Source organism: Vulpes lagopus, chromosome 6 (genome assembly GCF_018345385.1).
Source record: "Vulpes lagopus strain Blue_001 chromosome 6, ASM1834538v1, whole genome shotgun sequence".
NCBI lineage: Eukaryota > Metazoa > Chordata > Mammalia > Carnivora > Canidae > Vulpes > Vulpes lagopus.
This window is the reverse complement of record NC_054829.1, coordinates 99,877,513-99,891,870: the sequence shown is the minus strand read 5'-3', so window position 1 is coordinate 99,891,870 and position 14,358 is coordinate 99,877,513. Positions and strand designations below refer to the sequence as shown.

At 36.7% G+C, this 14,358-nt stretch overlaps 1 protein-coding gene across 2 annotated transcripts in view; it reads right to left on the bottom strand.

Annotated features, from left to right (window-relative positions):
- Positions 1-14,358, bottom strand: part of NFKB1 (nuclear factor kappa B subunit 1) — a 119,311-nt gene that overhangs the window by 83,404 nt on the left and 21,549 nt on the right. Inside the window, exons 2-4 of one of the 2 annotated variants that reach the window (XM_041757962.1) lie at positions 9,287-9,332; positions 4,355-4,430; positions 271-311 (exon numbers count right to left, since the gene is read on the bottom strand). In XM_041757962.1, the coding sequence (XP_041613896.1) occupies positions 271-311; positions 4,355-4,430; positions 9,287-9,325 (156 nt within the window). In that variant the 5' untranslated portion in view covers positions 9,326-9,332. Of the gene's footprint in view, positions 1-270; positions 312-4,354; positions 4,431-9,286; positions 9,333-14,358 lie in introns of those variants that run through there. The other variant, XM_041757963.1, reaches the window with a different exon arrangement.

Below are 14,358 nucleotides of genomic sequence, written 5' to 3'. Positions count from 1 at the left end.
AGATGGTGGAGACAGTGAGATAGCAAGGATCTATAATCATCTAGGTTTCACAGAACTACTACTGAGGCTCAGGACACTTGGAAGAATGAATAAGAGAAATATGAAGTAGACAAATGAAATTGTCACATAAATTGGCAGGGTGTTGAAGTTCTAGATAAACTACTTCCTTCGTAAAATTCACTTGTTATTCTATTCAGTGCTTGAGATATGAATCCAGTGCTTATGGATCTGGCATTTAAAGAGGAAGTCCCATCCCTTTAACCCTCTTACCTGTTTAGGTTGCTCTAATATTTGAAGATATGGACCATCTGCTAAAAGCAAAAACAACAAACAGAAAGCAAAAGAAGTGTGAGGCTTCTGAAATTTGTTACAAAATATAAAGCAAGTAAAAAACTCTGAAATTATGTTTTTAAGTAGAGGTTTCAAAAAATTCATTTTTTAGCTACAATTCCATACTGATATAATCTACCTTCCTCACCTGACTAGCAAATTTGTGTTTAACAACAGTTTTATGCCTTCAGAGAGCCACAACAAATAAACATTTGTTGAATGGTGATAGCATATTGCACAACCCAAGAGAAGGTGGATGTTCGTCTGGCAAGGATGAAGATGTCAACAGCTTTCACAATCTTGACTACTAACAAAGCACTTTTAAAATGACACAAATACCAATTAAAAGCAGCAACCATTTCCTGGGCACCATGACATTTCCTTTTGCCTTCACATCATTAGACACTGACTTCCATTCCTCAAAGAGAATGTGCTTAATATGAAAGTGTAAGAGGCTGAGCTAGCACCCACATGTGTGAAATACAGAGATAGTGATCTCAGGCTACCTGCCTTTCTTGAGCTAAGTGTTTGGTTCCTTTCCCTTATTTGAATCCCCAAGTACTGTCTTCATTCCCCAAATGGCTAGGTTGTTTTCCCCACCCTCCCAAATATCATTTGGTCTATCAGACATGGTTGACTTCTCCTGTTAATTCATAGTTTTGATGTTTGTATACAATTTCAGAATACTGAGTACTCTCATATCAACTCTTCTGAAACAGCACAGGCATTTTATAAAATCTTGAAAATAATTTAATTGAAGATAGGAGCATTCCAATTAATTAGTATGAAAACATAAAGAAGACTAGAAGCTTAATCCATACCTTGACTATATTTGACTTTGGAAAATTCAAAGGCAAATTGGAACCTCTGGTAGTATAAAATCAAATTGTTCAATAGGAGAAAGTCCCTAATCTCCCCAGCTAGTTTTTATGTCAATAGTATAACAACCTATAGCTCTGCAATACAGGCATATGGTGTTTCTCACTCATTTGACAGTAAAATAAGGTGTTTGATACTAACAAAATTCTAGGAGAATGTTTCTGTGTTCATTTCAGTCTTCACTGTCTCTTGGCCAGAAGTTCATTCTTTTAGATAACAGAGGTTCATATTATTTTAGATAAATAAATTTACAAAGATTTAAACTTAAGAGAGAATTTATTTTTATCTTCTCAATGTTATGATGAATCAGGATAAGGCTAGAGAACTGGAGGAAACAAAGGTATAATTATTTCCTATTATTATGTAAGAAATTTATAAGGAAGTCAGTTGAAAAATGACTGAAATTTATAAGGAAGTCAGTTGAAAAATGTACTGTACAAAACATGTACAAGAAAGGAAAAATGGGTAGTGATTGGGCAATGCCATATAATTTAAGAAAATTATCTTCTCTTGCCTATATGAAATTTATCCCTGGATACTTTAAAATACTTTTAGAAAAAAAATTCCAATTTAAAAATTCCCCAAAATGGCTAGAATTTAATTTTTGGTAAGGAAATAAAACTGCTTAGAAATAGAAATATTCTCACACAACTAATATAACTTGTGTGATAATGTAACAGATCTATTCATAAAAACATTCCCTCTAGGATGCTAAAATCAAGAAGAGAGGCCTCTAAAAAAGTAACTTTTGTATGTCATGGAACATACAGAAGAGTTACATCATGTTTACATTAAACTCCAAGCCTCTCACTTATTAACTCTTCTAAAAATACTTGAAGGTTTCCTATTATTTTTGCTGTATGGTTTAATTTCATTTAAATACATGAAATTCTAAAGTTTTGGAATTTTATTACTGAAATGGGGCCATTTACTCTTTTAGGGAATAAACTCAAAAGTTAAGTCAACTAGAAAATTAGATTTAATATGCATGTATTCAATTTAATGCCAATTTTCTTTTGGCCACATTTCTATGCCATGAAGTAACATCCTACTACACAGAGAAATTTAACTTACAGTACATATAATGTTACAGACCTAAAAGTTGTATATATCACATAGAGTTTTCAACAGGTAGTAGAACTAATAGTCTCAGATTTCAAGAAGATAAAACAGTCCAAATGAGAATTACAAGTTAATATTGGTTTACGTAACCTCTCTACCCCTTTAAAATGTGAATAAAACATCTATATATCTTCCTGGATCATAAAAATTGGACTATACCACTACAACAGACAGGGGAAAGCATAATAATAAAAATGATGAGGTAATAATTCAGATATGAGATTTTAAGGTATAATTTTAAGAGTTTTTCAAATATTATGGCAAAAATTATTTCTACAATGTGAAGCTCTGACCACATAATATTTACTGAGATGTTTCTTTTGATAATCTTATTTCAACCTCCACAAATGTGATGAAATAAAAACATCTATTTAATTAGATGAAATAAAAACGTCTATTCAGGGTACTGTTTGAAATTTACAAGGCATTAAATGGAAATGTTTATGCTTTCTGAGGGCAGAACCAAGTTCTTAGGCTTTCAATAAAGCACTGATACTAAGAAAGAACTTTGAACCCCAGAATAAAAAGTTCACAGGAAACACAGAAGCTACCAAGATATTTACTTGTTCACAGGAAGCTGACCTACAGCTCAGATTGGACAGCACTTCATGAGACCTCACTTACAGCAGCCCACAAAATATGTTATGTGGAGTAAAGAGAGAAAGGCCTCAGCAATACAACTTCCGCTAGGGAAGGTGAACATATAGCAGATTTGCTTTTTCCCTCCCAAGAATTCCTAGAAATACATAATAGAGATAAAAATGCAGAATATTTTCATCTAAAAAAAATGAAAAGTGGGTACCAGAGTAACAATAATAATTTCAAACAAGAATGATACAAACTGGATGAAATCTCCCAATGAGGACAAACAAGTCCACAGTAAATAGAATACCTGATGTCCACTTTGGTGATTACAAAACTCTCTGGATCTTTTTTTTTTTTTTTGTAATTTTTTCAAAGTAATCTCTACACCCAATATGGGACTCAAACTCACAACCCCTAGATCAAAAGTGGCATGCTCTACTAACTGAGCCAGTCAGATGCCCCAAATACAAAACTTTGTTTTTCTTCCATAATTTGTTTTTCTTCCGTAATTTACTCATACTGCTTCAGAACATATGTTAAGTCTCACTGGTGATATGAGGAGCACATAAAAAGAGCCATCACACAAAGCTTACATACAAATCAATAAATAAAAAGAGACTAAATGAGCTGATTTAAAAATCATTCATATGTGGGATCCCTGGGTGGCGCAGCGGTTTGGCGCCTGCCTTTGGCCCAGGGCGCGATCCTGGAGACCGGGATCGAATCCCACGTCGGGCTCCCGGTGCATGGAGCCTGCTTCTCCCTCTGCCTGTGTCTCTGCCTCTCTCTCTCTCTCTCTGTGACTATCATAAATAAATAAAAAATTAAAAAAAAAAAGAAAAAAAAATCATTCATATGAGATTCAACAATTTGTCCATGGTAATAATACAGTCATGTTAGAAGGAAGGATGATTATCATGAGTTCCACCCAATTGGTTAGAATATGAAGTCAAAGGTTTTTAGAAAGATGATTTTTCTACAGAGATGATTTTTAGGATTTTTGTAAACTTTTATAACCTTGGTTTCCCCAGTACCTGGCATACTGGACAGCACACAAGAGACTCAAATAAATGTTTGGGGAATAGATCTGAGAAGTTCAGAATACCTCATGTGGATCTGGGATAAAGGAAACAGGAGTTATAAAGAATCCGAAAGCTAAAAAGATTGGGTGAAAAGGAAAATGCTACCAGTAAAAAAAGTCTTTCCGTGCCATCCTCACAGAAATCACTAACATATAAATCAGATAATGAGTAAGTGGGGTGGAACACTTTGTGCAAATATAGTTCCAAAAAGTCCAGTTGGTTTTTAAAACATATAGCACCATTTCCTTTCTTGGCATATTACTGACTTTCTAAAAGAACTATTAGCAAATCTCAAATTTAGAAAAAAGCAAAAGCAAAATAAATGACAGAGCAACAGGGATGAAGAGTGCTCTTACCTGTGGGTAGTGGCATCTCTGGTTGAAATAATTCTGGATTAAATATTGTATGAGTCAAAGGATCCAAATGAAACATCTGTAAAAAAGAAAATTTAATTTGATCCTTATTTTTCTGGCATTGTATTAAATATTTGAAGTTGAAACACCTAAAACAATTACTGGAACAAAAACTAAAGTAAAAAAAAAATCTGAAAATATTTCAAATCAGGATTTTAAAAACACGTTCATGAGACTTAGCCAAATTCTCATGTGTACAGAATTGTACATGTCTGGGCCATGTTTATGTGACAAAGGAATTTGAGAAGAAAGGTCAGAAGCCAGCACCCAGTGTGGCTTGCTTACTAATATTTCTTCAGGGTCCAGTATATGTTGATCACAGAGGGGATATTTAATATCTTTTGAATGAATGATTTAAAGCTGTACTCTCAAAAATATGAGCATGGGGATATAGTCCTAGAAATCCTAGAAATATTTGATGATGGTAAAAGAAACTCCAACTCTAGCCATACAACTTCAAGGCCTGTAAGAATTAAGCATAAACCCTGGAGCAATTTACCAAAAAACTGAAAATATAACCTACAGTTGAAGCAGAAGATATAAATGAGCACTGAGCTCCCTCACTTTTTTTTTCACCTGTACTTACCTAGCACAATGCAAAATACCTGGAATTTAGTGGGTGTGACAGGCTGGATAATGCCCCCCCCACCCGACCCCCGCCAAAGACAACTACATCCTAATCCCCAGAACCTCTGAATGCTATCTCATATAGCAAAAAAGGATTTTGCAAATGTTATTAAACTACGAATATGGAGACAGAGGGGTGCCTGGGTGGCTCAGTCGGTTGAGTGTCTGACTTCAGCTTAGGTCATAATCTCAGGGTCCTGGGTTCGAGACCCCACATCACACTCCAAGCTCAGTAGGGAGTCAGCTTGTTCCTCTCCTCCTCCCCCTCCCCCATTCATGTTCTCTCTCTCTCTGAAATAAATAAAATCTTAATACGGACATAGAGAGCAAATCCTGAATTATCGAAGTGGGCCCAGTAAGAAGATGGAGGGGATCAAAGTGAATGGCAGGAGGTATGATGATGAAAATAAGAGGTTGATGTGATGAAGGGGTCACAAGTCAAGGAATGCAGGCCACCTCTGGAAGCTCAAAAAGGCAAGGACAGGAAAGCCTCCAGAAGGAATGCAGCCCAGCCAACACCTGGATTTTAAACTTCTGACCTTCAGACTGTAAGAAAATAAATTTGTGATGTTTTAAGTAACTAAATTTGTAGCAATTTGTTACAGTAGCAACAGAGAACTAACAAGCAAGCAGTATGTATTGAGTGATTTATATATTCTATCTTGATAAGTTACTAATAATTACTTATCTCAAGAGAAAATTTTCTTTCCATTTAGTTCATTCAGGGCTTAAAATTCATATTTCTGAGCTAAGCATTTGTTTCAATGTAAATAAGTCATCTGTTTGAAACATCTGTGGACTGCACAAAAACTAGCCATATTTCATTTTTTATGATATGCTAGTTAATAAGTGTGCTGGAGCTGGTATTAAACAAAAACCAGCATTATGATTTACTCCTTTTTTTTTAATTAGTATATTATTGGAGGTTCCTGAAACCTAAGAGCCTAATATGCCTAGTTAAATTAAGAGTAAGAAACAGTGTTTAAATAAAGAACATTTCAGATCCAGTTGTGAGGTATGCAAATTTTCAATTGAGGAACAGTAAATGTGCTCCACTTCAATGCTGAAGAGTGAAGCTCATCTACACTACTCATAGTTCACTGTAAAGGAAATATAGGAATCAAAAAACACGGTATTATAAGAAACAGGCCCCACCTTACGGAGAGTATTCACAAGTCTCAGAAGAGATGACCTAGCAAAAAAATGTCTTCCCTATTGTCCTGCAGGTGGCTGAAATCACTGAGGAGAGGGCAGAGCACTGGTCTCAGGAGAGAGACACACAGTCCACTTCAGACAAGAAAGACAGAAGCCACGTTGTGTGCTGAAGCTTGCATTGTGTATTGGGTCACAGCTGGAGAGCAAATTCCGGAATACATTAAAACACTGAGGATATTTCGCTGAGGACATGTAAACTTCAGGAAATATACACCGTTAACTTTGAGACAAGGGAAAAAGAAAAAAACCCTCCTACCTCAAGGACCTCTCGCCTCAAAAATGGAAATATCTGATCGTACCGCACCCCTGTTGCTGATGATCACAAAAGTGCCCACATAAGAAAAACTCTCGAAATGAATGTTTTCAGCAGGTTTTACTTTTGTGTGGCATAAAGGACCATCTCCTGTTGATAAGATTTCCTGTGTATAGACAGGAAAGCATGGTCTAAAACCAAGCAGAACAACCCTAATGCTGGCTAGAGTCTGCCTTCAAATGTTCGAGATAGCACATTAAAAGTGAAAGGTAAGACATGGGTTTTAGATAATATGAGTAGCCAAATATCTTTTATGCTGTAATCAAAGAAAATGTTCCTAGATTGATCCTATAGATCATTTGCACAATAAAATGCAAAAGGAGCATCTTAATGTGAAAAGCAATGCTTACTTTCTAAATAAATCAGAACATTGTCAAGAGTAAGGAATGCTACACAAGTCTATTTTATTTGAAGAAGTGATACAGATCCCTTAAAAAGTATTTCACTTTTGGTTTTATTTTTTCTGACTGATTATTTGCATGTGTAAATTTGGAAAATCCATTTTTTTTAGGTGGTTGCCATTAAAGTTTTAATGTGAAATGATTATGAATCTTGGACCAGGGTCTTCTCGTACCTAGCGTTCGCTCTCTTGGTCTAGTCTAGCAAACTACATCTTACAAATTGCAACTTACACAGACTTTTTCTGGAAAGTCCTTCATAACCCCATTCTTCTCTTCAGGTAGTAGAGTGATACCTTTCAACATTTCTAGCTCATTCTGTGCAAACTAGTACAACAGCATTTACCACTATATAGAAACTATGTTTCTGTCTCTCCTATTAGAATGGCAGCTGTACCACTTACTTTGTAGTCCTTCTTAGCCAGTGTTCTGGTAATCCATAGTAATGCCTCAATAAATAGCTGATGAATGAATAAATCTCAGTATTTTAAATACTTCTTAAAAATCATTACATTAAAAGTTTAATATTGCTATTGTAATTACCTTAGAGTCTGAAAGCTGCTTTCAAGTGGTTCATTTAATATACATTTCATATAAAATACATACATATGTATGCATGTGTATATATACGGAGGAGGAGGAATGGGAAAGAAACAAAATATTAATAATCAAAAAGAGATCTGTTGGACAATTCATTTTTTTAAGGATTTTATTTATTTTATTCATGAGACAAGCGCAGAGAGAGAGAGGCAGAGACACAGGCAGAGAGAGAAGCAGGCTCCATGCAGAGAGCCCACTGTGGGAGTCGATCACGCCCAAAGGCAGACGCTTAACTGCTGAGCCACCCAGGCATCCCTTCAATATTTCTATAGACCTAAAGTTTTTCAAAGTAAAAAGCTGGGAGAAAAAGGGAAAAAGGGGGCAGCCGGGGTGGCTCAGCAGTTTAGTGCTGCCTTCAGCCCAGAGCGTGATCCTGGAGACCCTGGATCGAGTCCCGCATCGGGCTCCCTGCATGGAGCCTGCTTCTTCCTCTGCCTGTGTCTCTGTTTCTCTCTCTCTGTGTCTCTCATGAATAAATAAATAAAATCTTTAAATAAAAAAAAAAGAAAGAGAGAAAAAGGACACGAGGTATCCCTTCACAAGTGAAAATAAAATTATAATGAATAGTTTTATGTTCCCAAAACACATTCATTGCCTATTCAGTCTTTCCAACACCCCTGTGAGTGTGGGGCTAGCATTCCTATTTTGCAAATGAGAAAAGTGGGATGGTGGGGGGACAAGTGATTCCTCAAATTTTATGAGCTGATCAGTAGCAGCCAGTACCTGCATCAAGATATCTGAATTCTATGACCAAAGGTCTTTGCACTACACTAATCTGTCTCCTCATTAGATGAGTTTTAAATATTGTACTTCCCTCAACAAAGAGACATTCAAGTCCTAATCCCCAGTGCCTACATATGTAGCTTTGTTTAGACATGAGGTCTTCACAGATGTCATCAAGTCAAGATAAGGACATACTGAAGGGTGGATTCTAAGTCCAATGACTGGGGACTTTATAAGAGAAGAGAGAGGGAGACTTGGAGACAGTGATGCAGGAGAGACACATAGCAAAGAAGGTGGGTCTGCAGAAACAATGCAGCCACAAGCCAAGGAGTGCTGAGGACTGCCGACACCCACCAGTGGGGTAGGACAGAGGCCTAGCACAGATTTTCCTTCAGAACTTCCAGAAGTAACCAGCCTTGCCATCGTCTGGATTTTGGATTTTGATATTTTCTAGTCTGCAGAACTGTGAGAGAATATATTTGGTTTTTGTTTGTTTGTCTGTTTTGCTTTGTTTTTAGAGAAGGAGAGGGGGAGGGAGCAGAGGGTAAGGGAGAGAGAATCCCCAACAGGCTCCACACCCAGCGTAGAGCCCGACATGGCTGGATCCCACAACCTCAAGATCATGACCTGAGCCAAATTAAGAGTCAGACACCCAACTGACTAAGCAATCTAGGCACACCATATATCTATTTTTTTCAGCCATCTGGTTTGTGATAATTTGTTACAGGAGCCCTAGGAAACTAATATGGTATTTATCATTTGACTTGTAGCATATATAATTTTTATGCAGTCGTGTGTGTGATAAGAGGGTTTAAGTTACTCATTTTATGTAACATGTCCTCTCTGACCTCACATGGAGAGACACAGAAACTGCAAAAACAATTTAAAATAAACTTTTAGCAACGTTAGAATTTTTCTGATAAATACTACTGCTGCCTCTATATATTTTAAAGTATGAATACATTTACAAAAAATTATCAGTGAGATTATAATACTTACTGGCTCATGCGCTCCCAAATATGTATCGTCTTCTGCCATTCTGGAGCTGTGTATCAAAACAAAACAAAACAAAACAAAACTTTAAGAATGGAATGACACTTAAGAAATCCATCATGCAGGAGAACACTATATTATTCCATTACAACCAACCTTAATCTTTTTTAAAAGATCTTAAGAAGAGGCATAACCTTAGAAGAGTAGTTCCTTTTTGGAATCTAAATCTAACAGCAGGAAAACTGCACAATCAAGGAATTACCATTCATGTATAATCCAAAACTCTGTCAAGCTCACAACAGTGTCCTGGAGTTTGGTGCAACCAATCTTCACCTTCTGTATAAAAGTCAGATGTACTGAAATTCTTAGAGGTCATTTCTATTTGTCACCATCTAGACTTCAAGGATTTAGTCTTAGCTTTTTGTGTAGATTATTTTCCAACCTTTCATGAATTCATTGATGATCCTAGAACAGTACTCAAGCTTTCTGCTCACTGCTCGAGTTGAGGAGCTCAGAGAAGGTCCTCCTGCTGTCAGAAGGCCTGGTCAGTGCTTTGCACAGCACAAGGGGAGGACAGCCACCGTGTGCCATGCTCTGCCCTTTAGTGTGTTCCACTGCAGTAAGCTATTTCCTGCCACTGTCAAAGTGGTACAGAAGGGCATCTGGGTGGGTGGCTGAGTTGGTTAAGTGTCTGACTCTTGGTATGGGCTCAGGTCATAATCTCAGGGTCATGAGATTGAGCCCTGTTGGGACTCCATACTCAGGGAGTGGAATCTGCTTGAGATCCATTCTCTGTCTTTGCTTTTGCCCCTTCTCTCACTTGTGTGTGCACACACTCTCTCTCTCTAAAATAAATAAAACTTTTTTAAAACAGTGGCAGAGAAAAACTGTAAGAATCCTTATTATCAAGGCTATAGTCTCAGATTTAAACAACTGCAGCCAGATACTAACATACTGCAGGCCCTAGCAATCTTCAATTACCCAGAGGCCCTGAGAAAAGTGAAAAACCACATGGCCAGATAAAAACAGTGTCTAAAATTCACATATCATTTTGGATTTACTTACTTTAGAAATATCCTTATTATTACTTTAAATATAGCTGATTTTATTTAAATTTATCTAGATCAAATTTTAGATCTATTTACACGAAAGACTAAAGGACAAAAAAGGCTGAAAGCAAATATTAATTCCTGAAATAACTTTTTCTTTTCTTTTTTACTGAAATATAGTTGACACATGATTTTACATTAGTTTCAGTTATACTGCATTTCTGAGTCAAATTTTTTTCTTTATTTTTTCTTCATGAAGTCTATAAAGCACTCAAGGGCCCTTGGGACTTGGGCTGAGAATGTTAATTGCATGCCAAAATCTGTTCTCTCCTTTTGCACGGTGATAGGAGCTGTAGCTGGAAATGTGACTGCTCAGCTAGAGTATACCTCTCCACTTCCTTTGGTGAAATGCTCACCAATGGAACGTCAAAACCATTTGTGTGCCACTTTCAGGTATGGGCGTAAGGCCCTTGACATGCTTCCTTCATATTTTTGTTTTTGTTTTTTCTCTTTGCTGCTGGATAAAACCTAGACATGAAGAAGACCCAGCTTCTTCCACACAGATGATGATGAATAATAGCTAATACTGGCGATGATATGAGAAAGAAAGAAATTTCTTTGTTCTTTGACCTAGAATATTGCTTGGTCCCTCTCTTAAAACAGACTAGCCTTTACCCTAATGAATACATCTCCAGTAAGAACAAAATCCTCCAAAGAGGACACTGACTTCAAATGAAGTCCTCTCTTGTCAGAGACCTCTGTGCCTGATGAGGAGTGAGCAAGCCTTGTGAGGACTGCTAGTGGGATACAGAGCAGTGTCCACCTGTAGCAGAAGGTTGAAAGGTATATTCTGTAGGATAAGAACTCTAGGCAGATTTGAAAGAAATACTTGTCTAAAATATGAAACTGCTAAAGATTGACAAATAACTGTAATCAATTAAGATAAGCAGTTTAAAAAAAAGAAAATTGCCCTGATGCAGTAAAAAAAGGAATTAAGTCATTCAAAACTCCAAAGTTCTTCCTGCTGCTGGGTGTGTGACTCTGGATACACAATGACACTCACTGTGGCCTCTGTTTCCTCATCTGTAAAGTGAGAAGTTTTTGTTTTTGTTTTTTAAGATTTTATTTATTTATTCATGAGAGACACAGAGAGAGAGAGAAGCAGAGACCCAGGCAGAGGAAGGAGAAGCAGGCTCCATGCAGGGAGCCTGATGTGGAACTCAATCCCGGGACTCCAGGATCACATCCTGGGCTGAAGGCAGATGCAAAACCGCTGAGCCACCTGGGCTGCCCAATATATGGATTTAATATAAAATGGTCCTCACTTAGATTTTAAAAACAAACTTAATTTACTTTTTTAGAACTGCCACAGGATTCCTATCATGATCTTTATTGTAGTTAAAACCTTAATGAATATGTAGGCACTAGACACACTACACTACCCAGTTAAACACAGTCCTCCTGCCAATATTATCCCCATGATTTATGCACAAACGTGTGCCAAAAGATCAGTTTTAAAAGCCTAACAGCAGGAGTGCCTGGGTGGCTCAGTCAGTTTAACTGTCTGCCTTTGGCTCAGGCCATGATCTCAGGGTCCTGGGATTGAGCCTCACATTGGGCTCCCTGCTCAGTGGGGAGCCTCCTTCTCCCTCTCCTTCTGCTTGCTGCTCCCCCTGCTTGTACCTCTCTCTCTGTCAAATAAATAAATGAAATCTTTAAAAAAAAGTCCAATAGTAGCCCAAGAGAGACGTGGGTGGTGATTAAAATCTGAACTTTTATAGTTAAATGCACCATAAAGAAGAGCTAGAGTAACAGTAACCCTCAGAATGATGTCAATGTTAAATCATAATTTAAAAATAAAATGTCAAAAGAAACCAGGAATTATTTAGAAAGGATGAATCAATGAGAATTATTTGCATTAATTGTAAAAGCAAGTTTTATTTCAAAAATTTGAAATACCAACTAAGCCTTCAGAACTGAAGGATTAGGAAAGACCAGGGAAAGCCCCTAATGCCCCCCAGCTCCCTGAGCCCTTCCTCTCACTTTCCCTTTGCACAGTTCTGTGCTTTTGAGGAAGGACCTTGAAACAGAAAGGGAGATAGTGGGTTGACTGGTGAGAAGACGGGCCTAAGCTCTCTGCATCTCTCTCCCCCAAGGGTGAGGTTTTCAGGAAAATTTTCACACAGTGGAAAGAGAAATAGAAAATGTGGCTTGCTAGCAAGAAAAACAGCTTCTCCAGCACATTGTTTGTATTTCTCACATGAGAGGCATAATGTTATAACTGGCTAAATTCGAAATATGTGACAAGTTCTATATGAAATGCCTAATGGATTATTTTCTACACATCTGTGACAATCTCACTACTGACATCAAAGGCTGGCACAGAGAGTTCTAAGTGAAGGCAGCAAGACCAAGGCCACTTCCCTCCTTATATCTGGAGGAATTTTCTAGGATTAGATATATTCACATTTTTTGATCAGGGTCCACTGTAAGAAAACATACTTTTTAAAATTCTATTACATTTCATTAAAAAGAAAAACAACAAACTATTCAAACACATTGATTTTATGACCCACCAGTGAGCGACAATCTGCAGTCTGAAAAACAGAATGTTAGGTCATTCAGAGGATGCAGCTGGGAATCAGAGAGATACAGTGTCTCTATTTTCAAGATTATATTCAGCTGTACAGACACCAACTAGGTGTCACTTTAATACCTCATCCTGGACAACAATGAGGATGAAATTACAGGAAAAAGAGTGACTTTTTGCTATTTCTTTGTTGAATAATAAATTGATATAAAGGCTATTTATCCAGATAGAGAAATTTTTTGGAGAAAGTGTACTGTAAAGCACAAATACATGTGTACTACATATAATGTGAAATATTCAACTGACATTTATCTTTTTGCTCTGCAATTTTACTCCCAGAAATTTGTACTAAAGAACTAGATGAACAAGTGTGCAAAAAAAAAAATAGTACAAGGATATGCATTGTTGCAAAAAACTGGCAACAATCTAAATGTTCTTTGATAGCAGATTGTTTGATTATAATTATGCTACACTTACACCTTATATATTATGTAGCTGTTAAAAATATTTCAGATCCATATATAGTGACATGGAGACTATTACTCCCTAAGTTACACCTTCCTGTTTTAATTCTTTTTTTTAAAAAAGATTTTATTCATTTATTCATGAGAGAGAGAGAGAGAGAGAGAGGCAGAGACACAGGCAGAAGGAGAAGCAGGCCCGATCCTGGGACTCTAGGATCATGCCCTGGGCTGAAGGCAGGTGCCAAACCGCTAAGCCACCCAGGGATTCCCCTGTTTTAATCTTCTAACTCATATATGTAATTAGAAATATATGTTTTTAAGGAAAAAAGAGAAAATCAAATGCCATGCTGAACTTAAAAGTTTAACATGTTTAACAATTAATGACATATAGTGAATAAAACATGAAGTATGAGTAAGTGAAAAATTTCTAAACACTACTGGAATCCTCTTCATAATAAATATGATAGAAAAAATTAACTTTAAAGGGGATATTTATTTATATCTTCTGATATTTTGGTTTAGTGATCATGAAAGAAAAATTAATGGTGGGTTTACTTTTCTCAAAATAGCTGTTTTTTTTAAATCAATATTTGTAATCTATCACATTTAGATAGATTTGTATAAACTCATTTTCCATCTTTTTCCACACCTCCATCCATTTTCAGTTCCTTATTGCTTTATTTGGGTACAATGCAACCAATTTAATCAATGTAGAATAGCTACCTCATAAATACAAATACATTGTGGCTGGAGCTGGTATAAGGTTCCTGTTCATAATGGAATACCACTCTAATAGATGGCAGATACATACACAACATTCAAATATTAGCTCATGGGAAGCTTATTAGCATAGCCAGTAGCACACAGTAAATGTTAACCATTTTGTTAGAGCATAATAAATAACTTATGGGAAGAGTAATAAAAGACAGTAAGGGTTTTAGGCATTTTGAGAAGAATCAAGTACTTCTCTTTCCT